Genomic DNA, 27,797 nt, shown 5'->3' with positions numbered 1-27,797 from the left:
ATTTCAGCCAAAACTTGAATCTATCAGCTACCCAATCTAAATTAGAATCGCCTTAAACTCAAATAGGTTGCCAGCCCTTAAATTAAGAAAGGAATGTAGCAAAACACCTGCAAGCAAGTCCTATTATTTTTGATCGTCCTAATGTCTTTGCCCCTTTCAGGACATTTGGTCCTCACTAATATCTAAACACACACACACACACAGTCACGCACACACACACACACACACACACATATAGCCTACACACACCAAGACATGCACGCATGCACACACAGGTGTCGCTTTCCAGTGCGATGAATCTGCAGATGCAGCCTCACCGCATTCGGCGTGCAGCGGCTGACGTCAGGAGGAGAGCGGAGCGAGAGGAGTTGAAATAGGGCAGAGCAGGAGCGGAGCGCTGAGAGGAAACCAGCCGGAGGAGCCGGAGGATGGCAAGCCGCTGCTGAGAGTTGGGACGCGCCACCCGTCGCTACTGACACAGCTGCTACTGATACACCAGTCCATAATTAATCTGAACCCTTTTTTTTAAAAAAAAAAAAAAAAAAAACCCTGCCGAGCGGGAGGAGAGGAGTGGAACTAAAAGAGCGCAGTTTGGACGCGGTGCTGCGAGGGAAATCTGTAGCACATTTGCTCGAATTTCCTTTCTTTCTGTCCTCTTGCCTCAGAATACCACAGGTAAGGTGGAAGCTGTGTATACCGATGCGGAATAAGGGCTTAAAGGTGTCTTTGTTGTTGTTTTTTCTTTTCCCAAGTTTGGTTGTTTTGGGTGCATGATGCTGCTTTATCTGTCACTATTCGCGTTAGGAGTTTGAGTGAAGGGAAACTGTGAAGAGGATGGCAGTGGCGTGCTTTAATTTTGAATTAGTTTGTGAGTAGCTGGGGAAGGGTGCATCAATAAGAGAGGGGGAGAGAGCTCCAGAATTTACAGCTTGAGAGATATGTGTGAGGTGCAGCCTTATAGCGCAGGGCGATGTCAATGACAGTCTGTGACAGTGTTTAACTACAGAGCCAGGTATGTCGCCTATTATCTGGCTCCACACGGGGTAATATGAATCATTCAATATGACCAGGTGCCAGCTTTGGCCACCTCACATAACCGTGCAGCGGCTCTACCTGCTTGAAAACAGCAGGGCAGTGTTTGATAAATGGCTCCAGTAGGACTCCTCTGCTCGGATGCGCCAGGTTTGCTCAAGCAGCAGAGGGACTGAAATGATAACACAGTGAGACACGCACATCCCTTGCTGGGCTCTGTGGCATGGCTTCCCGGTCCCAACACCCCCCCCCCCCCCCGCCGCCGCCGCTCACCCGGTCCTTCTGCCATCAGCCAATTTCTTTGGCAAGACGCAGGGAAGACTTCATCCATGAACGATCAGTGTCTTATAGAGCACATACACCCCTCACCTCCACTCACCAGCATGCAAAAACTCTCAAGAATGAGGACGGTGGGGGGGGGGCATTTCTAAACATGATGAGATTTCCTTGTCTTATTGTGTTAAATGAGCTGCTTCAGCTCTCTCTCTCTCAAGGGAAAATCCTATCAGTGTCACCAGAGAACTGGCACGGCGGCAGCAAAGCCTCCGTGACGGCCAGCGGAGTGGGAAATGAGGATTGGTCGGCGCGCACGCCGCCGTGATACGGCGTATGTTGCGCCGGAGCTCTCCATGGTGCTGAAAACGCTCCAGCCTCCCGCTCCCACTCCTCGCCCGCCCCTCGCACTCCAACCTTTAGCTGTGTGTTGGATTTCCTCTCTACCTGGAACCAGATGTGGAGCCAACATCCAGCAACAGAATAGCCGTCATTCATCACTGTGCTAACTGTGAAAAACTGGTTGTGAATCATAGCCCTTCGGCTTCAAGCGGGCCAACAGCCCTTCCAACTCTTAACTCAGGCACGTAATCTCTCACACACACAAGCGCACACGCACGGACCCGGATCAATATCTTACCATCGCTCCTGAATGGCAGCAGTTGTCCACTGTGTCTGCCTGCGATGGGATGAACTCGAAATTTACAGTGACATGCAACCTTCAAAATTGTCCTGATCATTCATTGCAGAGGAAAACAAACAAGCAAGCTCAGAGACACAACATGTGATTTCTGGCTGGCTGGTTTTCATGAATTCAACACTTGTTTGTATTTCTCATAGCCAACTCAGTAAAGCTGTTTAAGGAAATAATAAAAAAGGCAAGAAGAGCAGGGGTGAAGTCACTTCTTATTATCACCGAGTTTACTTGACAACAATTTAAATACTGTTCAACAAAGAACAAGAGCATTGCATGTGCACAATAACAAAATATTCTTAACAAGGGTCATGGTGACTCTGAAATCACAAAGTCAGTTTTCAGGCTCTTCTAAATTACTACTGCAGGTTTTTTAGGGGGGGGCACATCATGTCCTGAACCCTTCAGAACTGTTCGGCAGCCCACCCTGGGGTCACAGTCAGTGGGCTGAGAAATAATGATGTAGCCCAGAATAGTGACACAGTCGGGCTTATTGCAGTTTGCAATCTGGTGTGTAACTTATTAGCTGTCTCACAGAGAGCCATTACAGCGCGGTGTCCAGCAGATCATGGCTGGTTGTTGTGCTTCAGAGAGAGCCTAATAGTGGGATGACTCACACATTTACAGATTGATACTCAAGACACAGTAGCATATAGCCATACTGGTGTTTGCACACACACACACACACACACACACACACATATATGCATACAAAAATCATCACTGTAACATTTGAATCATGAGCACTGTATTAGCCTTCTGGAGTATCCTCTTCCTGCTAAGCGCTTAAATCCTGCGAAAGCCAGAACCAGCATGAAACCGTGTATGGATGTAAATGCATGTGTGCAGTATGTCATGTGTATTAGTTAGATAAAACAAAAAATTACAAGGATGGCAATAACTGACTAATCTGCTATTGCGTGTAACCAGGCTAAGAAAGAGTTTTCACATGCTTCCACCGGACTTGCATGATTGGCTATTCTTAGCCTGGTAGTCTATTTAACCATGTCTCCAGACTAGATTTAAATATGTCAACATGAGCACCAGTTCTCCCTCTCCAATAAGCTGTGAACAACCACAAAACGGCAATATTGACATTGTTCAAGTTCTCAAGGGATAATAAGATTTTGAGTTGCCAGTACTTTTTGTTTTGGTTGCTTTCAGTGTCGATGTTTAATCATGGACAGATACAGTTTGTACATGAAAGAACCAAAACAGAACTGAAAATAATGTATGCCCATACAAAGTAGCCTTACCTCCCATACTGGTTCAAAATCAATTTGAAAATATGATGAATGTGATACTTTATTGATCCAAGAAGAGAAACTCTCTTTACGGTGTTCCTTGAAGGCCAGAGGTCGGATTCAGCAACAGAACAGCAGGTTGGAGTTCAGTGTCTTGCTCCAGGACATTTCAGCTGAATGAATGGCCACTGACACGGGAGGGTGAACACAGGTCATTTTGGGAAAAGCACAGTCTCTCTGCCCCCTTGACTTCCCTGCTGCTCACATTCCCAAATACTGGAAAAGAGGGAAGCCTGAGCGTGGCAGACAGTGCTTCTTCAACACAATACAAGAGCAAGCAACACGCACATATGTGGTTTATGAGAAATATCCTGTATTCTTACTCCATTACTGTTGTAATTGGTCCCGACAAAGAATTTTTTAAAGTTTGCAAGGGAGAGTTTAGCAGGCATGTAGATGAAAAATACAAGTTGTGTTTAACAGTATGTTGAGTTATTTGTTTTAGAGAGGAAGTAGGCTGCAGGACAGAGCAGGATTTTGATGCTTCCAACTGCTATTTCTGTACAAGCTTTTACAGCAAGTAGTGGTTAGAAACTCAGTTTCTTGTGCCAGGATAGAACAAGGTTTGTTTAAAATACCCAGAACACATATTATGGTGATAGATATTCAGAGTTTCAGCTGTACACTGTGTGGATTTTTTTTAAATAAATTTGAGGTAGGCACTGCAGGCGTTAAACAGTCACACATAAACAGCCCTGGATGACAATTCCATGTAACGTTTAATTAGAGTAGATTAAATTTTTTTCAATCAATTATAATGTCCCACTCATGAACAGTTTAAATGCTTGGCATTGCATTGCCTGAACCCCATGCAGAGCTTGTCTAATCAGGAGCAGAATTTATTTCCACACAACAAAGTTATCCCCTCGGGTAAACCGAACCCACTTCCTTCCCTTCTTTTTTTTTACGCCTGGTGACTTTGATTTGTTTGGCTTTGCAAATTTTCCAAAGAAATATAATGAGCAGTACTCCAAACAAAGGCAAAAATGCACTGCAGATGGTGAGTCACACTCTTATGGGCTGGCTCATGCGCCGTACATTCACGCTTCTGATGGGGCTGACAAGATTAGTTTTAAATTGAACTGATGAAACTGTTCCTCATGGGTTTAGCAGGGGCACTGTGACACTCACACACACTCATACCCAGAGAAATATAACTCTGATTAACATGAGGCCTATGACAATGGGAAGTACTTAATAGAAGTGACACTGAAACTGAGGAGGACCAGTAACTTGCTCCATTAGATTCAGTACTTCTTTATTCCTTACACACGTTGCCGTGTCTGTCGGCTCACCTGATAAGTCTCCCGTAGTCTCTGTAGAGTGCAGGGCTGCAAAATGTGGGCAACACGGTTCACTTGAAATTCTGATCACCAATGTTGAACTTCTAGAAATGACCTTTACTGCTGCATCCCATATGAACACAGCAGCTGAGCTCAGAGCATCAGCTGCGCAGCTCAGAGCAAACAGTGCTCGCCACCTCCTTCGCCTGAATGCAGGAAACTGACGAAAGAGACAGCAGAGAGGGAGAAATGTGGAGAGGGGTTATGGAAAGGTCACCGGGCATATCTGTTTTCTGCAGTGAATTTAGTCAGCCATCTGTCTGTCCATTTTATGCAGTCATCCCTTACTCAGCTCACATTTGTTATCTTGAAATTTTACTTCACCCACTGTAGTAGGCAACCCATTGTCTAATTTCTCCTGTTCACTGAAAACATTCAACAAGTCAAGTGGAGAAAGTCTGAGGTTAAGTACTAGTCATTAGCAATCAGCTTCCTTTGTCATGAAAATGGCTTGTTGCTAAGGCAAAAGGAGAGCAGCAGATGCCAATGAGGGGCAGTATATGAACACGAATATGTCTAATAGCTGTTTTCTTTATCTGACCTAACTGATCTCACATAGACAGTAAAAAGTGGTTTAAAACTCTGAAAATAAAAAGAGTATAGATTATTTTGTTACACGTGCTGCTCCCAAGGTCAAGAATGAACTTCCAGGTCTGCATGGCATGTTTTCAATGCCTGATCATAATTATATGACTTTTATGTCTTGTTCATCCTGACTGAGATAATCAGATGCTGAGATGCTAAGTAAGAAATTAATGCCATGGTATTTCTTTTAACATACTGATGTCAGTAATTACATGATATTATACACTCCGTGCCACAGTGTTGGTTTTGGTGGGAGACCTGAAAGCAAAACAAACTGAGGAAAACATTTCAGAAATTCTAACCAGGGATGAAAGGTTAAAGGTTTTGAAGCAAGCTTTAAAAGTTCCCTTTGGATTTACGACATGGGTAGTAAACCTCTTGCACACACCTCTGCTGTTATTTGGAGCTAGAAAATCGCATTTCTGAATCAATGTGAAGGTGAAGCTTTGGTGGAGCTGCAGTAGAAAAAAAACATCATAATCTGACAGCCTGTCATGAAAGAAAACACGCTGACAAACAAACCTCTTTGTGAACATTAATAAGTCAGTAACTAACTGCTGAATGCCCAAATGCGTATGAGGGAAATGTATTAGCTTTGAAACTGTAGAGATAATTTGTGAGATTTCTTGAAAGCAGGAACTAGTGAGCATTTAGGGCAACATTGACAAAGGAAACACTGAATCAGTCAATATTGTAATAACCTACACTGAGGCCTTGTCCACATGTACATGGGTACTTTTTTTTTTTTAAATGTAACATCTTTTATGTGTTTTGGCCTTTCGTACCCACACAAATTACATTTTAGGTCACAGAAAACAAACCTTTTGCAAATCAAGTCAGGATTACATTCAGAATCTCTGTTTTCAGTGTTGTTGTGTGGACAGGAAAAACTAGGTTTTTGGCTTGGAACTTCATTGTTGTTTGCCAATCAGTAATACCTTTTTTTTAGGCTGATTAGTTAACATGGCTTTACAGTTAGAGTTATATTGCCATCTGTTGATTTGGCATGATGGATGATAGTGTTTTTTGCGTTTTCATGTGGATGGTTATTTTTTTTAACCCATATTTAATAAATACCTGTGTACGTGTTGACTAGGCTGAGATTTCATATTTTTACCAACCTTGCCCCCTAGAAATTACGTTTTTACTTTATATAACTAAAGTGCAACAGCAGATAGGCTACTTTTGTAGGAAATGTAATCACTGGCTTGATTATGTTCAGAGGCAATGTTTTTGTTGAATGAGGAACCTGAACATTTATTAGTGGCAGCAGAGTCAGTACTAGGTGGTTAGGGTAGATGGAATTTGTACAAAGTGCATGACTGAAAAACCAGAGACCAGGGATTGCATCCAGAGTCCCATCTGTGGTTTATGTAAGAAAAGCACTTAAGTTAGGGACAGATCCTGGTTTTGGTGAAATGTAAACACGTTGTGTCTGAACCTGACTGGACTAGACGATAAGATATCTTGGGGGAGACATGAGCATTTTACTGACATGTTCAGCATCATCGTTTTTGCCACTTGTGAAACACATGAACTGACAGCATATCCTCATGTTAATAGAAAACATAATCCAGCTGTTATTATATTTTGCACAAAACGTATTTGCTGCTGCTGCTTTAGTTGTGTGAACATATAATTTTTAGGAGACAGGGTTGTATATTAGAGATGAATCCTTTGCCCCTTCACATGCATTGATTTCTGGCTGCTACTGCCATGAGCGAGGCTTCAAGTGGTTCTTCAGCCAGTTGTGATGATATATACAAACCACATTTTTCTCCATAAAGTGCCTCTGGAGAGCCATTTATGCTTTAGAAGGTGTTTTTCTCTTCATTGCAGACCTCTTTCATGTGGTTTGCTCGCACTTTGCCACTGCTCTATAATTAGCAGATGCAGTTCTGTTAGCCAGGCATTGCACCCTGTTATGACACTCCAGACCCCCTGATATCCCTTCTGTTTTGTTTTTTTTTGTTTTGTTTGTTTTGTTTTGTTTGGTCTTTCAGCCATGTCATATAGCCTGCAGGGGTTTTCTGGATTTAACAAGTCACTTGCAGTTTGTGTGTCTTTAAGCCATACCTGACAAGTAGGATGTGGGCTTGTCAGAAAAAGACCAAAAGTCAATATCACTGTTGAGCAAGAAAGCTAAAGAGAGAGGGTAGGAGAATAGAGTATGACATAGATGGAAGGAGCCTCCTATTCATTCTCTCTCTCTCTAGTCTCGAGATGGGGTCTTATTACTACCTAACAGCCTGAAGCTCTGTCTCTTCTACAAAGACAGAAAGTGGCAAAGAGAGAGTGTCAGGTAATGATTAATTCTGAGGTAACACAGAAGAAGCCATGCTGATAAGGATATGTGCACCACTAAAGCACCACAACCTGTATTGTGTTCTTTCCAAAGACTCTGCGTCTTCTCTAGGAGGCCAACTCATTCTTTTTCTGTGTAAGGGTACATTTTAGCACAATCTGAAAAGGCACATGTGCAGTTGTTTCTCTGCAAAAAAAAAAAGGATGCATTAACTTTTCTATCGCTGCTGCCATATGTTTTCTGTCATATGTTGTAATTGCTTTAATGGCATCCTTATTGTTGCTCACATTATTTGCTCTGCTGTTTGCTATTTCCTGTCTTTTTGTGTGCCTCTCTGGCTTATGCCTGTTGTTATGGATTTATTGTCTTTTTTTTCTTCTACAAAGTGCTAGACTTTTAGACTCAATTTTTTTTCTCCCCTTTCCCTCAGTTTCCCATCAAGCAGGGCTATGTTCTTGTAAGGCCATAGAAGATAAAATGTCCCTAGCTTGCATATCTGTATAAATTTAAGGAACATATCAGTATTTTGTTTAGCCCAATTGCTATAGATCAAAGATACTTTTCATAGCAGCTTTTCATTTTACGAATCACATTAGTTTTTAGATGTATTTTCATTGTATAAACATTATCAATTAGCAGACTCTTGAAACTTTCTTAAATGTTCACAAATTCTCTTTATACTATCTTCTGTTCATTTTGTATGCCTGTGGGTGACAGCAGTACTATCCTATTGCTTCATTGACACCCATGTTAACTGAGACCAGAAAATGGGGGGCATTTTAGATCACTATATTTCCCATATTTTCAACACCACAAACAAATTCTTTTCAGCGCTGTATTCAACAGAGTCTACCCTTACACAATAAAAGACTTTAGGCCGTAGAAGCTGCAGTCTTTGACTGGTAAACCTTAGTTCAAGTGGTGTCTCTCACCGTAATCCTGTTTGAACCAGCTGCAAAAAGGAGTTACCATCACAATGGCAACTAGTAACTGCAGCTGGGTATCACCTGATTAGTCTGATTAGTCTTCAAACAGACGTGAGGACACAGACACATGGATATACAGACACATATATAGAAATGCACAAAGACACACACTCACACACACATACAAGCAACTTGGTACCGCCATAACAACAGCCCAGAGCACTAGTCATCAATTAATCATTGCAGTCTAGCTCCAGCTTTACATGAAACAATTGCAGTTAAGCTGCCATGAATGTGCCTAAGAGAGAAACTTTCAAACCCAGTCTCATTCAGCCTCTCCCTATGCAATTCTTCTTTCATTCCTTTACATCAAAACTGGCATACGATAGCCATCCTGGCTCAAAGCCTGCATTTAAAATATAATTATTTATGTAACATCCACCATAATTGTCTGTTGATAGAGCTGTTATATAATCTGACTGCATGCACTGTCATGTGACAATGACCTGTGAGCATTGTGAGCAAAGATTATTTTTAGTTTTTAAGATTGTTCCATTTGAAGGAGACCCGAAGAGTTGAAGGTACCCAGTGTTTCCAGAGAAAAAGAAACTGATAAAAGTCAGAAAAATAAACATATTTTGTGTATCAGAAAAAATATACATTTTCTTCTTTATCCCTACAAAAGTTTGAACAATGTAACAATGTAACAATGTCATATGCAATCAGATAAAAGTCACAAAGGACATTTTACTGCAGAATCAGTAGTTTTACTGATACATGAAGCTGATAATACTTTCATACTTTTACTTAAGTAGAATTTTGAATGCAGGGCAGAGTATTTTGACAATGTTTTACTGATACTTTACTAAGTAAAGGAGCTTAGTACCAATCTCACCACTCATACTGTCAGTGTCTGAATCCATTTGTGCTAGTTTGTTTGTGTGTATCCAAGATGTTGTTGTGTACATTCAAAGTATTTCTGGTGAAATATGTTTTACACACACCCACACACGCACGCACACACACACACACACACACACACACACACACACACACACACACACACACACACACACACACACACACACACACAAACACACAGAGTAGGCAGTGGTGGAATGTATCCAAGTCCCACTTCAACTTTGTTTTGTGCATCAAATCAATATTTGGAGCTCATTAAGCTCAGAGTTCTGGGTCGGGATCTCCAGTATTTGGATCAAGTAGTTTGTGAAAAATCAGGTGTCAAAGTTAGTTTGTTCCAGTTGTTATTTCACTGTGTCACAACAATCGATATCAATAATCAATATTTCAGACCTGCTGCACAGGTCATCAAGTTGGAGTTACAGGTCATCAACTTTCATTTGGCATGCGTGCATGTATGTACACACAGTATTTCAGACAGTCAGGTCGTGTGTCAACACCATTTTTAATGCACAAGCTCATAAATTCTGTGATACTCTGAACAAGTCAGACTGAAGCTGTAAGGCCTGAGCTGTTTTTGTGTGTTTTAGAGCTGAGTTCTCCTCATGGTGTTGTGCAGCGTGTGTGTGTGTGTATGTGTGTGTGTGCATGTCTGTTTCTGTGCCTGTGTGTCTGTGTGAGACTGCATAGTTGTGATCAAACCAAACTATCACAGGGGTTTAGTGTAGAAAATTCTTCTGATCAAGGTTTTTCATTTTAACCTCTGTTCTGAAGATATTTTCACAATCCTTAAAGATTCTTCGAACAAGCTTGACGAAAGAAATATTCCATCTGCTGCACAATAAAAAAGATTTTTTAACTGTTTCTCAAGTTGCGACTACACAGGCAGCCATGAAGCTGCTATCTTTGTTTTGATTCTGGAACAGAGACGCAATTTGGGAAACATTAAAAATCTTTTTTATCGTGCGGACACTTTTTTTTTCATTCAGATGGTAAAGGAATGTTTTGGGTGTCTGGAAAAACCTTTAGAACAGCAAACAACTGTCTGATTTTTCAAACATCTCCTGTTAATTATTGTTATAATTATTACTTTTAAATTATTTAACAGAAACTGATGATTGTCTGTACCCGAAATACCATCACAAGCCCCTGGACAATGAAGGTATACGGTCTGTGTGCAATGGTACAGACATTGTGACTTGAGCTTTCGATTCCCCTGACTCTGGTCATGTGGTCATGACAGTAAAGTGTGGGAAGAGAAACTGAAACATTTGGTAATTTATAGCAAATACAAGGGACACATATCATATATCATCATGAGATAGAAGTTATTACTGTGTTGAAATTTCTTTTTAATATACAGTGCATTGAGAAAGTATTTAGATCCCTTTTTTCACATTTTTAACGTTGCAGCTTGATGCTGCAATTGCTGAAATTCATTTTTCCCTTATCAATCCACACTTAAAACCCCATAATGACAAAGTGAAAACAGAATTCTAGAATTTTTCGCATATATACATATATTTTGTTTTTGTTTAAAGATATTTTTTTACTATATATTTTACTGTCAATGACCAAGAACAGGCCTGTTATCCTGGCTGGGTACAACCTGGAAGTCCACAACCTTTTTTGAGTAATTTTCCTCCAAGATATCATGCAAGTGTTTCTAGAGGAGCTGGTCTATCTTCCCTCCATGCGTGAGAGCAAGCCTCTTATCTTGGCTAGTTGGCTCTGGGAACCCCATCCCCTCCACCCCATGCCTAAAAACAGGGCTCCTATCCTGCGGAGGACATCCAGGGAACACCTCCTTCACTTGGTTTTTTGAGTTATTTTCCTCCCAGACGTAATGAGCCTAGTGTTTCTAGATGAACCGGTGGAGACAAGACCCCTGTCATCCACTGGGCTTTGTATCCCTAAAAACAGTCCTCTTAATCCAGCTAAGTGCCTCATGGAAGTCATGGACCCATCCACCGAGCCTTGTATGCCTGAGACCAGGCCTGTTATCTTGCCTAAGTCCCTCCCTGAGCCCCCCACCCCGCAGCCCTCCCAATCTTTCTCCATGCCTGACAATGGGGCCTCTATCACAAGTAAGGAGATCCAGGGAACACCTTGTCCACCAGGTTTTTTGAGTTGTTCTCGTCCCACATGTCATGAGGCCAGCATTTCTGGAAGAGCCAGTTGGCCCTCCCTTCCTGCCCGAGACCAGGCCTCTTATGCTGGCTTCATGGAAGACCCCTTCCATCCATTGGGCTTAGGTTAACAGCAGATGCTAAAATAAACCAAAGATAACTTACATTTTGGCAAATTTTCCAACACCACTGACGAGAAGCCAACTTTCACTTTTTTGTGTCCCCTGGAGACACTTCCATTGTCATCTGTGCTACTTACACTGCGTTTCTGAATTTGTTTGTGCTGTGCATATTTGCAGCATGATGATGGAGTCAAATAGAACAAAGGAGGGAAAGTTTGGCGATGATGATGTCACAGGTTCAGTTATGCTTTCCCAGCTGAAGATTTTCTTTTCTACTCTTTATTTTTGTTGTTATTTTGTTTGGTTGTTTTTTCACAGGCATAACATAACAACATAGTTTTAATCATCAGAATTAAGATTTCATAATCAGTCATCTTGAATTCATTCATGTGCAAAATTTGATCAATTCTGCTCTTGAATTAATTGTGAATGCACACAATTTAATAATTTATGTGCATGATTTAATAATCAGTGCTCTTGAATTAATGATTTTTGCACATAATTTAATAGTTTGTGCGCTTGAATGTATTATTCGTGCTCTCGAGGTAATTACTTGTGCACACAAATTACTATCTCATGTACTTGATTTGATATCATATTATATATTTGACATCCTCTTTTCTTCTAGAGGGCAGAAAACATTTAAGAAGTGCTATAGAAGATTTTCATGAAATGGATGATATGTCCATATGATACGTCCCAGGATCCACACTAATTACTAATTACTAATTTGAATGTATATAATCCTGTAACATATATTTTATCCTGTGAAATGCATTTTGCAAAACAACAAACCATTTTGCTTAAAAAACTTGGATGATATTTTGGGTGTCATCTCGTTCATCAACACTCAGCTCTATGTTTGCTCATAAATGTCTTTTTCAAACTTCCAGCCAACTGGATGTATCTTGTCAAATAGGTTTCTGATGTCTAAGGAGGAGGCAAAACATATGATAGAAAATAAAGAAAATAAATTATTATAGCTGTACACAAGAAAAATAAAAATATTTTGGGTATCAGGAAAGTATTTTTTTTTCTTTATCCATCATCAGTTTTAACAATCCAATAATGTCATATAGAATCAGAAATCAGTCACAGGGAACATTTTACTGCAGAACCAGTACTTTTACCCCAATACTTTAACTATATGAATCTGATAAGACTAACATACTTTTACTTAAGTAGAAGAAAATACACAAACTGTTTATTATCATTATTATTATTAATAATATTATTATTATTATACTCCCTTCCACTTGGGAGATGATGGGACTTTTCTCAGTGATATGTTTCATAATTTCCAAAATATTCAACATTTGGTCTGCAATTTTTCCTATAGAAATCAATGGGCAGCATTGAGGGCTGGCGAGTGGGTGACATCACAGACATATTTCTGTTTAAAATTTCACTCCTCACACATTATTTCTTGCCAGAATGTAGGTAAATTTGTCCTCTTTTACATAATGTAACTATCTTAACACACAGACTAAAAACTTTGGCAATAGGAGTTATGATCTTTGACTGAATAGCAGGAGTCAAGTCAAAACTCACAAAAGTCTGAATCTCTCCTAGCAACCTTAACTGGAGCTGGTTATACACAGATGATGGACATTTAGTCATTAGTCATCTAAGATCTTACTTGTGCAAATCACATGGAGACCAAAACCAAACTAAATGATCAAGTTGATCAAGTTTTGTCTGTGAATCCTGATATATCTTATTTCTCTGTGCAATAGACCTCCACTGTTGTCCAGAAGCTATTAAAAACACATCACACACCACTGCACCGGCACACTGTAGTTTATTTGTAGTCAGTTCTTCTGCTGAAATACTCACTAGCGCACAAAACCAGTGGCTGAGTCGCAAACAAATTCACTATTTACTCCTGTTTGTGTACTGTTTGCTAAATTCTACAGTTCCCAGATGTTTCAGGCAACTTTTAATCAAGCTGTCAGTGCTCTGCTCATTCTTTTGCTATATGCCTGTTCACACCACTCGCCTGAAAGCTATGCTACTGCTGCCGTTGGTGCAGCATTTCAAAAGCCCCAACTCCTCCCCAGCATCCACCTGTAGGCTCTGGGTCTGGCTTCCCCTAAAGACCTAGACAGGCAAACAATGAGGTCAGAGCCTAGACACCAAAAATTAATGCTGTTCACATTCTACATTTACATAAAAATCTATTCCACTTGAGTTGGCTGACTAGAATATATATATGACACATGCCATGTTACAAAGCCACTGGTTTCAAGCTTCAGGAAGTGAACAAACTTCCCACTTTGATGAAGGCTAAAATATCTGTTCCCTATTCCCTTTGTTCTTCCAACTACAAACAGTCATCATTAATTAGATCTTTTCTTTCTGAATTAGTTTCAACTTGATTATCAGAGTAAAACCTTTTTAACTATTAGGTGTAAGTATATCAGCTTTTAACTGGTATTCTGCCAACCTAATCTCCTTTCAAATGGGCAGTACTTATGAGTCTTTTATATTGCAGTGAATGACAGTTCATAACCTTATCTTTTCAGACTACTGTGCTGTATAAATCCTCTTTGGGAAACACCACTCCAGAGCATCCTGAGATTCATCACATTTCTTGTCATAAAAATAAATAACAGTGAAAAAAAAAACCTGAAAGGATGTGTATCCTGTTCACCCGGAGTGTCTAGAAGATAACCAGGGTTAGAACATACGATCCTGATGTGCGGCAGACTGACAGATTGACAGCCTTGGAGTTTTCAGTATCTTCTCCAACCACACAGGAACCATATATAGACAAGTAAGTCTCTGCGGCAAGAATCATGAAAACATTTTGGGCAAAGGCGATCTCCTTGGTGGCTCTATTTCATGCTGCAGAGACATCTGTCTGAGTAAGGGGCTGTTTGAAACCTGAGTGCTGGCAGATAGACCAGCACACACAGGATGATAGCAGAGATTTTACTGAAGAGGAGGATCAGTTTGAGGCAGCACTCAAAGTAACAGCATGTAGAGAGGTTTGTTCCAAAATGGGGCATGCACCATTTGGGGAAAAAAGTGGTGTACTTTTGCAAAATGACTGACAGCATAAATTTTTTACCTTCAACTTTTAAAGGGCAGGTTAACCCAGTTGACAAAATTCATAATACTTTCAAAAGTAGTGCTCTTCTTATTAATTGAGGAATATTTCCTAAAATGTTAATACACAGAGAGAATTCAAAAATAAAATATGCATGTGCCATGGTAGTAAAATTAGCTAAATACAATGTTTCACATGCAAAAGATTTTACTTCAGGGCGCTGAACTACAAACCTTACAATTTCAGCATCTGGTGTAGTTTTCACAGATGTTATTTTATCTGTCCCTCCCGCCCTCCTTTGTAATCTTTTTAAATACTCAGCAACTTGCAGGGGGAAATCATGCTGAGTGGGGACTGATTGTCAGGCTGGAACTGAATGTGCCATTTGTAACTGTGACAGCAAACCTACCTGGAGCGCAGAGCTGGGACAGAGAGCTGGAAGAAGAGCTCAGACTGATCACTTGAATTTGTCTCAGAGCTCAGCTAGAGGCCTTCCCCTGGTCCCATTATAGAGAAAAAGAAAGGCTTCATGCAGTGTTCATTTACATGCCAGTCTTACATTTGGCTGTAGTCTTGGTCTCTTGACAAACATGTCCTTTTAGTCAGGGTAATTTAGCCAGATTTTAGCTAGGTCATATCATATCATATCATATCATATCATATCATGTTTTGTTCAACAACTTTGTTCAAAACCTTCTGATGCTGTGAGTTGCCAGGTATAAATCTGGAATACTGTAGATATTAAACAGTATCTAGACCAACACATTGATCACTGACACTTATTACATATTAGCACCACTGCTGTTGTTTGCCATAACTTTGTGTAGACAACAAGCAACTGACTGATGTCCTTCAGCGTACTTTTTGTGTTATTTTGTGTTTGTACAAAATCATAAAGTGCACTAATCATTTGAAGACCTGTTGCCAAAACAGGCCATTTTATGAAGATTTTAATGTAATATATACTTTTTGGTAACAGTTCATTTGGATTTTGATATGTGGATTGAATGTGGATTTTGATATGACAAAACTGAACTGAATCCCAGCTATATTCTTGTGAAGGCTGGCAGAGGGGAATCTTGCCCATAGATCAGGATCACTTCGATCAATAGATGATTTGATCTACAACCTACAAAAACACTGAAAATTGTAAATGAGAAAATGCTTGTGCCACGAAAGAAACAAGAAACATTAGTCTGCATCGATTCCATAGAACATTATTCTCTCTAGGATCCATACGTGATATTGCCAACACATATCACCATTAGCCACAGCCTGACAGTTTGTGTGCGCTCCTCAAGAACCACATGTTTTTGTAGTTTCTCACACTGGGATACAAAGATATTTTGTGTGGTAGGTTTAGATGGTTCCAGAAATAATCACATAATCCACCTGACTCAAGGTCATAATCAGATATAATTTTGTTCAAATTGGTCTCTTGGTGTCTGGTTTGCATGTGTGTAATTATATTTTCTTGAAAATTACTGTACATTCCAGTTCACAAAATTGTGTGCAATAGTCAAATTAATACATGTAATCACTCAACCTTGCTGAAAGCTATTTTTCAAGTGAGAAAAGTTCTTTGACAAATGTAGGCAGAGTGAAGCTGTCCAGGGGATTGTGTGTTTGGTTTGTGATAAAATATTTTGAGAGAATATTGGGATAAACGTCTTCTGTGTACTCATCCATGCATTCATTAAGATTTTTATTGTAGCCATTCAAAATGAAGCAGTGGGGTGAAAATTGAAATTTAGACCCAGACCTAGAGACTAGACTTAGAAAATAGCACCTTACGGTTCACTGAAGCTGATGCATCTCAAAGGCCTTTCTGCAACAGCCTCATTTTAAAATGTGATGGGTAGCAGATGGAACTTTACTGTACGTGAGCACTGCACATTACAGGCATTTAGCTGAGTATTTCCTTTAGTGTTATGGTAGCAATAGATAGAAAGCTTCAGTTCATGGACTGCCATCATCACAAACACCACAAACACTTGTGGAATTCAAAATCAGTCAGCAGTTAAGTTTTGCTTTTATTTTTCTAAATAGCTTAAACAGTTAAAAGAATAGGTTGATATTTCTTCTCATCTATCTTAATACAATGGCATTGCATGGCATTGCAAGTATAGTTCATTTCCTCTGGTCCTGTAGTCTCGTATACATTTTTCACCTTTCTTTTTAAATATATTATTACAAGCATGTGATTCAACTAAATAACTGGATGGTTCCATTCCTAATTTAAAAAGCTTTCAGACCAATTTCTCTGATATGTACCTAAAGAAAATGAGTATGAAATTTCATACAAGAAAGTAAGCGACTGAAAGGGGGGAGACAGGCTGGCTGCAGGCTGCTTTAGGCACCAAATTATACTTAAAATTGTGCTCAGAAAATTGGTAGTTGTGAAGAAATAAACATGAAAAATGAGAGATAGGAAGAGACAGTAGCTGGGGTGTAGGTAGATGGCTTTAAATTTTTAGTACATTTAGTCTGTGTATATAATGCAAGTCCCTCATTGAACAAGTCTGATCTGAGAAACACTACTGAAGTGTATGTCTCTTTAAGCTTTTTAATATGCTGGTCAAATAATGGCTTCCTCTTAGACTTTCTCCCTCCTGATGAATTTCAAAATGAACCATTCATTCCACACCACCAGTGCTCTGTTTGTGTGTGTGTGTGTGTGTGTGTGTGTGTGTGTGTGTGTGTGTGTGTGTGGGCCAATGCCAGGGGGCCAGGCAGCACATTAAGACAGTGACTGGCAGATCTCATTTGGTGTTTAATTTCACAAGGGTGAGCTCTCATCTATGAGGGCCCATTAGCCCCGGGCTTGCTGGCTGAATGATGTTGGTGTTTCCTTGTCAAGTGATGTTTACATTGACAGGACTTTTGCAGTTGGTTAGCAAGAGTAACTAAGTAAGTAACTAAGGATATTTACTCAAATCATATCTGTATTTGACACCTCTCGTTACTTGTTACTTTAATTTAAAACCCTATAATAGGCATTTGAGCATGAAAGTTTATTCTTGACCTAAATAATCTCAACTCAAAGGTCAATTTACTACTTTTTTTCCAGAGTATAACATGCATAACATTTTCCAGAGTATAACATACAGTATATACCGTGTAGTGAGCATAAAATATATGATGCAGTTGTACAGTCAATATAGTAGCTACAGTAGCCTACAATAATACAACACTTACATGGGCAACTCCTCCTGCATTCTCTATTGTTGATTAATTATGCACATTTTTCTGATAATGCTAATGTACCTTTATCTGTATTTTCATATTAACAATGGATCAATGACTATGTGTTAAATTAAAAAGGGTTATTCATAATGACAAACCCTCCAAGAATTATCACCTGACTCCGCAGTTCTCCCCAGTGCTGTGAAGAATTTAGTATATTTTGGGGCACAGTGTTGGTCTTCTGGCTTACAGCTATGCTTTCATCTAGCTCATTTCCAGGCACAGCAGGCAGATGTTCTCACTGAAAAGGTTCTTATAAACTCACTGTATGCTACCTACTTAGTACCACATGGAAGACAGATAGATAGACAGAAAGGTGCCGATGGGCAAGTGAACATAGTGGAACATTTGTCAGCTGTAGAGCCAGATATTTTTCTTAGGATTTAATGGAGGATTTAAAAAAAAAAAAGAGCTAAAAGGAAGGTAAATATTGAAGGAATATTAATGAGGTGGCCTGACACACTCTCCAAATTAATGCTGTGAATGTTGCTTCATATGTCCTACATGTGCAACTAGGCAACTGTTTGCTGATATGCTCACCATGTCAATGTTGTCCTTACAGCTTATTCCACTACCCCCAAGTGTCCAAAATAAATAAATATATAAATAAAATCAGTTAAAATATCTTGAGGTAAAACATTGATATATTTATTCAATTAAGCAATATTGTGATTGCAGGACTTTAATTTGAGTATTTTTGCATTGTGATATTGTTACTTTTAGTAAAGTCAAAGATGTAAATATTCCTGGTGAATTTTATGATGTTCCGCAAAGATTATGAAAATGTGGCAAAGTCAATTGACAGGTCAAAACAAGAACAAGATAATTTTCTCATTCTTCTCATTGACAGTTACCTTTTACTACATTTGAAAAAATGTAAAAAAAAAAATATGCAAAATTAATTCTAAATGTTTCAAAATATTTATTTATTTATTTACAAAGAAACAAAATAGGTATGTGCAGCAGAGAACAGGATTTCAGCTAGCAGGACCAGGGCATAACAGGTCAAGGTGAATCACGGCACTGTTGAAACATTCACTATTCTAGTGAAGACCTGCTGCAGACATTTAACACCATAAACACCTGCACTGTTTGAGATGCATTGCATGTTTCTGTGTCCTTGTTTCAGTTCAATTGGAAATTTTATGGCCCCCTTAGGGAAATTTGTTTTCAGACTGGTTCTGCAGTAAAACACCCAATAAAGTCACATAATAAAGTATAAGACCACGGTAAAAACAATAAACACATTACCTGAAAGCACAATGACACACATGACAAACTGCTGTGTCACACAGTCCAACCATAAAGACCTACATCAGCAGATAAGACCAGACGAGAGGTCAATGCTTTGATGGAGTCCAATAAATATTTCATTATCAGTGCAAAATAGCAAGTTTTCTGGAGGTCATCACACACTATACACGAGGGATGGACACAGGAAGCCCAGTATGACAACCAGCAATAAATACTACTTGTGTAAAGCTGATGGTATTCATGTTTTGATTTGACTGTATCAGAGAGTGCTGACTATTCAACACTTTGTGGTTTAATGTGTATGGAGTTTGTATTCTAAGTGTTCTGATCACATTTTTATGTATATAATTCAGGGATGGATTTTGTTCCAGCTGAAACTGATAGCTCTCTGGCTCATTCACTCCAAAGCAGCACCATTTAAAACACATTTTATGTTTATATTGTTAAATGTTTAGGTGCAGCTGCTTGAGTTGCTTTTTACCCTTCAGCTTTGTACACAACGGTACAGTCGTGATGCTTTGTGTATTTTCTTCCTGAAGATTTGCATGTATTTCTCTGTGTGTGTGTGTGTGTGTATGTATGTAAGAGCAGTGAAATTGATCTTATGAGTTTATATTTTAAGCTCCCATGCCACACTCCACCATTTGTGTCGACTTCAGAGACTTGTCTCTTTGTTGACATCAAAAGATTTTCTGTGTCCTTTGTAATAGATAATTATCCCCATCAGTGTGGCCTTTGATGTTTATGTAGATGTACAACATAGTGTGTGTGTGTGTGTGTGTGTGTGTGTGTGTGTGTGTGTGTGTGTGTGTGTGCATGAGCATGATGAACATATATGAATGTACAATATTTGTTCCTTTGTGTATGTATGTGTGCATGCATGAATATCATTCCAGGTATTTGTGTCTGCATGTACTGAATACACTCTTGAAATATAGATATCTATAAAAAGCACATGATTTACCTCTTCCTGGCAATACTGAAAGATTAAACAGCATCTGTTTAAGATGCTTCTAACATCAAGTTATTGGTAACACATTTTAGCCTATCCATATTTGCCATCGTTGGGCCAAGATGTCTTCTTTTGTCATGCCATGCCTGGAAATTGCTACTCTCTCTTAGGACTGTGATTTAGGGATATTTGTTCTCCTCTGTCTCACCTATCCAGCAGACCTTTTTGTAACAAATTCTGTACACTGTGACTCCTAAACAATTAATGTGCTGACTCATTTGTCTTTATCTCCACTGTGGAGGCCACTATGAAGTTTAGACGGTGTATTGTTAAACCCACAGTTAAATTCAAGTAAATGAAGTCATCAGAAGGTATTTGCATACAATTTGGATTATAACAGATTAAGTTGTGAGCGCTAAGGTGTGAAGATTTACAGTTAAAGTTATCTAATGATAGGTTTATCTACCAATATTAGAACATATAAAGAAGATTAAGTCTGTGCTTCACTGTGTGCAGGTACAGGACAGACAAGTATACTGTCCTTTAAACCCGGGCGAATATGAAGAGGACTATAAACCTGTGTAATATGTTTTATTAATGTAAACTGCATTGGGTACAATAGAGTGAGTCTAAATACTTTGTTTGCATTGTGTTTTTACTTTTCCACTCAGGTAGACACTCATGGGCAGCCTGGGTGTGTGGGCTGTGGCTGTGGCCACTCTGCTGGGAACCTCAGGGTGCTGGCTGGCTGAAGGGCACAAAGGGAGCAGGCGAGGGAGCATGGATAGAGCCAGCATGTCACGTACCTCCTCCCAGGAACCACACTCCATGGTAAATATCCTGTAACCTCCCCCCACCCACCCACACACACACACACACAGACATACTGCACTGCTTCCCACCTTCCCTCTCTATCAAGCAAGAGAAACCCTTATGGCGATAGAAATCAATCATATCAAACAAATCAAATCCAATCAGTATCGCACAGAAAAATCAAGTGAGTAATATTGTAGTTTGTTTAGTTGAATGTCTGTGAAGCAGTGCAGTCTTGTCTTGATATTCCCTGTGGCGCAGGAGAAGTCAGCTTGTAAATTTCAGTCTACTGATATGCCCACTTAGAATAATTTATAATTTGAATACAATCAAGAACTTATGCAAGCATATTGGATCATTGTAAAGCAAACACTGTTACTTCAAGGTGTAAACACAGAAAAAAACATGTCTTGTCTTCTCCCATTTCACTTAAATATATTACATCAATCCATAATATGGACAACTAAGCTCGAATTCATACAACCCATTTCTCCACACGGATATAATGATTTAAATGAATACGATACGAAATACATCCACAAGAAAACTGATAAATGACTACTTTTAATGACCCTAAATGTTTTCGCCACGACTCAATATTTCCCTAAACTTGGGGATCTGGTATTGGCCCAAGTTTTTTCATGCTGCAGATTTACTACTGGGTGACTTTATATGTCAATAAAATACAGGTGGGCGTCAGGTAGAGATGCGCGGTTCTGATTGGCTGATTGAATTGAAAAGACGTCAGGACTGTCAATTAAGGCCGCGAAATGATTGTGATTGGTCTGGTTTGCCCGGGCCGCGACCTGTAGCTCAGTGATTGTGAACGCCGTTGTTCCAGTTGTTTGTGAATCTTTTTAAGTGTCGTTGTTTTTCAGTTGTGACGAACCTCCCCCGAAAAAACTGCCCGCTACATTCTTCCATGGTTAAATACGTTTTTATTTTGGTTAAGCTACATGTGGGTTGGATTAAATTGGTAAAGTGCCTTTTTTAATGAAAGTGCACTCGTCAATGGACAACAAATGCCTTTTTACTAACTGGCGTCGGGGAAGACAGAACAGCCGGTAAGTTGCTTGATTAATTAAAGTCTCTGCTGTAAAATAAGACGTCAGTGTTCCCGGTCGTAAGTGCTATAACCTGAATTCCTCATAAATGCTGAAAATTCAAACGTCTTTGACTCATTCGGGAATATATGAGTAAATAAACCATTTAAACCAAGTGCCATGTTAGAGCCCAGTGCTGTGATGCACAGCTCTCCATTAAGTTTACTTCTATAAAATCGTTTGCAACTGATACCAGGCTGCTGAACAGCAACCCCATACAATACTTCACCAGTCACAGTGGTGCTGGTATGACTGTGCATTACATCCATGTCTTAAATGAAAGTAACATTAAATGTTACAACACCACCTGCCTCTATCTCCAACAGGGTCAATTGAATCCACTGAGCAATTTCTACATCAAAGTGTGAAATACATTAGTGATAAAATAAACAGCTACAGATATAAACTACCTTTATTTAATTTTTTAAAGCCAAGTTTGTGATTAGAAATACAATCAACAGCTATTTTCCACAGTATGGCCACCACAGGGATCATTAAGTCATACAAAAGCACTACAGAGGTTTTCCCAAGTTTGGATTCACTCTGATACAAACTTATGGAAAAGCTTCTTTAAAGAGAAGCTGCTGAGTTTTGAGTATTACAGTAAATTTAACATTACATCTACTGTAACAAATTCAGATGTAACCCTTCAGCCATTATTTGCTGACTTGTGGAAGATTTGAGCTGTACTGTTTTGTGTGATGAAGGACCTCTGTTTTATCTGTGAAGCAGCTGAGAGAATAGGGGCACAGCAGTGCTTAGTTATTTTGCAGTATGATCGAGAAATCTTTACTGTTTGTCTTTCACTTCCTCTCTGTCTCTCTGCTCACTTCTGAAGAGAAGCGGGAATAGACAGGAAGAGAATTGGCAGACAGTGAGGATGAGAGGTTAACAATTACCCACAAAGACATGGTGTGGTCATGCTAGCTGAAAGACAGAATCTATTAGTACAGTGAATTCAATGGTCCCTGCCTAGACCTTTACTGTTCAGCTTCCTCACAACAGAGTGCTATTGAAAGTGTGTTTGTTGTGGCTCGTAACAGTGGGAGAAGAAGTTCACAAAGTGACAAAGTTTGCCAGCAGTAGGTTAGGTGATAATAGACAGAGCTGGCTGGCAGTGTTTGGATAGATTTGTAGCTGTATTAACTGTGTTGGTAATTTCTAACAGTAGTCATACACAAAAAAGAAAATGAAAAGGCTTATTGAAACTTTTATTATTCAGTTCATGTTTTCTTTGATTTATTTTTGTGAGTCTGCTTTTTCAGCTAATAGTCAATTGCAATTATACCTCAACTAACAGATTCCCTGCATGACCTGAAAAGACTAGGTACATCCCCAGATTGTGCAAGGACTCTAACTTCCAGCTGGCATTTAAAGAAATAAGACAGAGGATTGAGGGGACGGTGGGTTACAAATGCATGTGTGAGGCAGGGCCAAGTGGCTGTGAAGTGTATGATGTGAGGGGTATGGTTATGTCAGGGCCACTGACACTAACTGCTTAGTGTAAGCATTTACAATAATGTGCAGCGGCAGGTAGTCAGCGCTAGGAAATAATAAGCTGCCACTGATGAGCTCTGAGTCTACAGTGGAAAGGCACAGCCACCAGGGTTGGTTTTGTCTTTGAGAGTTGCTTTAATCGTTTTGTCATGTTAGGAGTAGGTGTTGACCAATATGACATGCTATCAGGGCCGACAGTGATTATGAGTAATCAAGGAAACCAAATTTAGAACTGATATAAATTTGTAGTAAAAATGAAAATCTTGGGATGAAAATCTTGAGTAAAAATTGAACATTATAACCTTCACTGTTGTATTAGACTCCATTAGGTTTAACTAGATGTGCCTAATAAACTGTGTATATTTGTAATTATCAGTTGTATACACAGGCTGAGAAGTGCCTGACTGGAATTTATTAGTTGCACTTAGTGCGGTTCTCACCTGAGAATGGTGCATATGCATTTACATACCAATTCATATACATTGTGTAGCCTAAAGATGTTCTTCATTTTAATAGTTTTATAATGTTTTATTATTATTATTATTATTATTATTTGTTTTACCCCTTCCCCCTTTAAAAAAAGAATGCAATAAAACATTTGCTCAGAGTACATTTTAATTGACTTTATCTTAGTAGATTTTTACACAAGTTAATTTACTTCTACTCGAGTAAAATTTCAAGTAACATTACTGAGCGGCCGTTCAAGTGCTCACATATTGTCTCATTTCGTATTGTCTCATTTCCGATCACCAGTTTTTTAATCTCATTTCTGATCTGATGACCCAGTTTTTGAGTGTCAGAAATGAGATAAAATGGTAGCGTTTTTTTTCTGCTGTATCTCAACCAAGGTAATATTGCTATTTTCATTCATTCTTCATTACAGCAGTTAACTGACACTAGTTACGATCAAGTAGTCTTAGCTATCTCTGTGTTTTAGCTCCTCTCTCACTAACTCCACGGTTTTTTTAGTTGAGTGTGTCTCCTCCTGTGTGTGGGGAGGAGTGGTTTCCCTGCAAGGGAAATAAACCTCTTGTTAATGTCTGAGCTATATCTCTGCAGGTGTCTGTGAAAGCCTGTCAACATTACCAGCTAGTTGTTTCAAGCCAGCTAAATTAGCTTAGAAGTAGAGGTCTCTCAAGCATGGTTCAGAGCCACAGTTCTGGAAAGGAGAAAGAAGAGTGGATCATGATCATTAGACTTCATCAGTTTGTTTTTGCACTCCTTGATAACATGTCTTAGTGTGGACATTTCTGCACATTCAACTGTGACCAAAATGGTATTGTTTTAGTCTGTGTGACAAGTAAAAGGTACAGATTAACTACTCCAAAAACAGTGTTGGGTGTAGTCTGAGCTTTTGTTTGTTCATCATTTACATCAGTTTTGAGATAATTCCTTTAACACTTATGGGCAAGTTTCTGAATGAGTTTGCCTGAGTTCACTTCTGTCATTATGGAACACAAGAGATTTATGGGTTAAAGAGAAAAATGACGAGCCCTGCAAACAAACTGGTCCTTGGCAGCAAGAATGAATCCTTTAACAAATGTTGTCTGCGTAACAGAAACACAAAGCCTTAACAGATTGTCAAAAAGACATAGGCACAGACAGACACATACCACACAGCCCTGCGGTCGTCCTAATTCTTTGTGAAATGAAGCATGTAAACCTCCTGGTCTGTGCTAAGTCTGACTCACTTTGGGCTTTGCCAAGTTGGCAGTCGACTGTTGAGTGTCATTTTGCCCTGGTGGTTCTCTCTCCTGAGATCCCTTGATGCCCTTCCCCCACCGGCCCCTGGCCAGAACCTGAACTTAAAATAGCTGTCAATTGATGCCAGAATTTAAAATCAACCCTGGAGTGAATCATGCAAATTCATAAACACACATGATTATGCAGAATGCATTTTGAAAGCCTTTGGGAATTGATAAGTAGTGCCAGATTTTTTTTTCTTCCACGACTTAAATCTCCCCAAAACAATCAAAAACATGTAAACAGAGGAACAATAGAGTCTGTTAGGGGTAAAACAAACTGAGAAATAAAGAGGGAGAAATGAAGCAAAAAGGTCTAGATGAAAGCTTGTGAACTTCTTCGAGAAAATCACGGATACCTGTGGAGCAACCAAGTTCTTTGAAGTATGCTGACAAAACCATGCAGGGTTGGTGACATTTTTGGTACAACTGCCAATAATGGCTAAAGGGCAAGATAATGATTGCAAAATAACCCAGTCTTGATCTTGAATTCTTGTGTTGGTGGTAGGTGTTACAGCATACTGACACCCAACCCGTGTCACGAGTGGCCTCTATGAAGAGGGGAAAGGGAGGAGTGGTTAAATGAATTTGCGGGAACCACATAGGAAGAGGGGACTGTGCTCATTGGATAAAAGGTTTAGGAGTAAGAGGGTTATGAATTGAATGAAAAAGGAATAACTGCAGGAACAATGAAAATGAAAAAAGAGAAAATAGCCTTCTCTTCATTATAGCAGGTTCTTTTCTTGTATTTCAATTTTCAGAAGTGGGGCTGCCCCACTACATTTACATTTTGATTATGATTTGTGCCCATAAAGCTTTACTTTTTATTACTTTGTGGCCCCTGGAGGGTTAGTTTACAGTTTTTCAGGTTGTCTCTTGATAATTTGTGCTTAAACCCATAAAAAGCCTTTCAGATAGACAAAACTATGCAATGGTTACTACAGTATGAAGAAATGATACTTTACATCTTGTGTGTGTGTGTGTGTGTGTGTAGCTTCTGTACAGTGTTTCCCACATTTCTGAGATATACTTGTGGTAGTAAGCAAGGGGGGGGCTTAACAAATTAAAAAAAGTTGTACTTGGGCGGCCGTCAATATACCTGGGCGGCCCACCTAAGTAAAGTCTATGTGTGGGAAGCCCTGCTATAGTGTCACACATCTCCACAAGACCCTGTGACGGTACACAGTGTTGTAGTTTACTTTGGGGCTATGATAACCAAAAATGTGCCTATTACACTGTAATAAAGGTGAATACAGAAAGTTGTTGTAGCTAAATTAATACTTTTGGTTGGTGAAGCAATACACAGTATAGTCGAGGATTATACTTTAGGTGTCCAGTTTTATATACTCCAACTGGCATGCCATAAAACAACCACTAAAAATATATTGTTTTCAGGTCATGAAGCAAAACGAAATTTGCCAAAATATAGTGTCCTCCTTTCTTTGTTATTGAATCAGGAAATGTTATAAAGTGTTTGTGAATAACACCTTTACATCAAGAATCTGCATCAAATTGTGAGATTGCCAAAGATTCCCTCCCCTAGTTTTTAGTAATACTCTACAAGGAATCTTATAGATACAACACAACCAAATAAATAAAATTGCATAGACTAGGTTTCTTGTAATTTAACTGTTTCCATTCTAATTAAATCAACATAGTTAGATTTAGCCATAAGTTATATTTACTCTGTTAAACTGCATTCACACCAGTAATTTGTTGTTAGTGGTTTTTGAGGTAGATTATGAAATTGTTTTTGAATGGCAGTTGCAAACTGTTTCCATTCACCCTGTGTTGCCTTCTGTAGGTGGTTAGCGCATTAAAAGCTATATCAGGTTTAAAAATTTAAAACTTAGTGAAGCTGTTATTTATGACTTTGTCTTTATAAGCTATAGGGACAAATTGGAGTAAATGAAAATGTTTTGAAGACAGATTGTGTCAGTGAGTATCACTTGAATATGAACGGCTTTAGTTCTATTTTAAGATGAATCAAAATTATGCCTGCCATGGTATTACCACTTACATACATTGCCAATGTTTGGTTTTTTTTTGGCTCCTTTTCATTAGGCTAATTAAGTAGCTTGTTGGTACACAGATGACTTACTGTTAGATTAGACTGGTCCCTTTTTTCTAAGTCACAGACATCAGGGAATAATTATTGAATGCGGATAGATGAATTCTCATGAGCACAATTGTGTTTAGATTCAGCTTCCTTTCCCAAGTCCGCTCTCTTTGTCCTAATCAGGCAGTATTTTTAAAAGGTCAAAGTTATCAATATGCTCTTTGTATCAGACTTTAACTGAGGCTGTCGCTTAACAAATATATTGAAGCATAGAATTCTAGCAGAGTGTTTTGTTGTTGACTGGAATTAAGAGCCAGAGAGAAATGGAGAGAGAGAGAGAAACTGGATACATATAAATATATGGGTCCTTGAAAGAAAAGTGCCTGCATAGCAACGCATATATAAGAGAGCGAGAGAGAGCATATTCAAGCAGACTTTGTAACAG

General features: G+C 39.2%; 1 protein-coding gene across 4 annotated transcripts in view; it reads left to right on the top strand.

Moving 5' to 3' along the window:
- The window catches only part of fstl4 (follistatin-like 4), a 370,155-nt gene that overhangs the window by 162,946 nt on the left and 179,412 nt on the right, over window positions 1–27,797 (top strand). For 2 of the 4 annotated variants that reach the window (XM_071460312.1, XM_071460310.1), the window contains exons 1-2: window positions 394–675; window positions 20,810–20,969. In XM_071460312.1, the coding sequence (XP_071316413.1) occupies window positions 20,820–20,969 (150 nt within the window). In that variant the 5' untranslated portion in view covers window positions 394–675; window positions 20,810–20,819. Of the gene's footprint in view, window positions 1–393; window positions 676–20,809; window positions 20,970–21,567; window positions 22,016–27,797 lie in introns of those variants that run through there. The other 2 variants (XM_071460311.1, XM_071460313.1) reach the window with 2 other exon arrangements.

The sequence above is a fragment of the Trachinotus anak genome, unplaced genomic scaffold (assembly GCF_046630095.1).
Source record: "Trachinotus anak isolate AG129_WGS33_773 ecotype Australia unplaced genomic scaffold, CSIRO_AGI_Tana_v1 ptg000024l, whole genome shotgun sequence".
NCBI classification, from domain to species: Eukaryota; Metazoa; Chordata; class Actinopteri; order Carangiformes; family Carangidae; genus Trachinotus; species Trachinotus anak.
The sequence above is the reverse complement of the archived record's forward strand: the minus strand, read 5'-3'. Positions and strand labels throughout refer to the sequence as shown.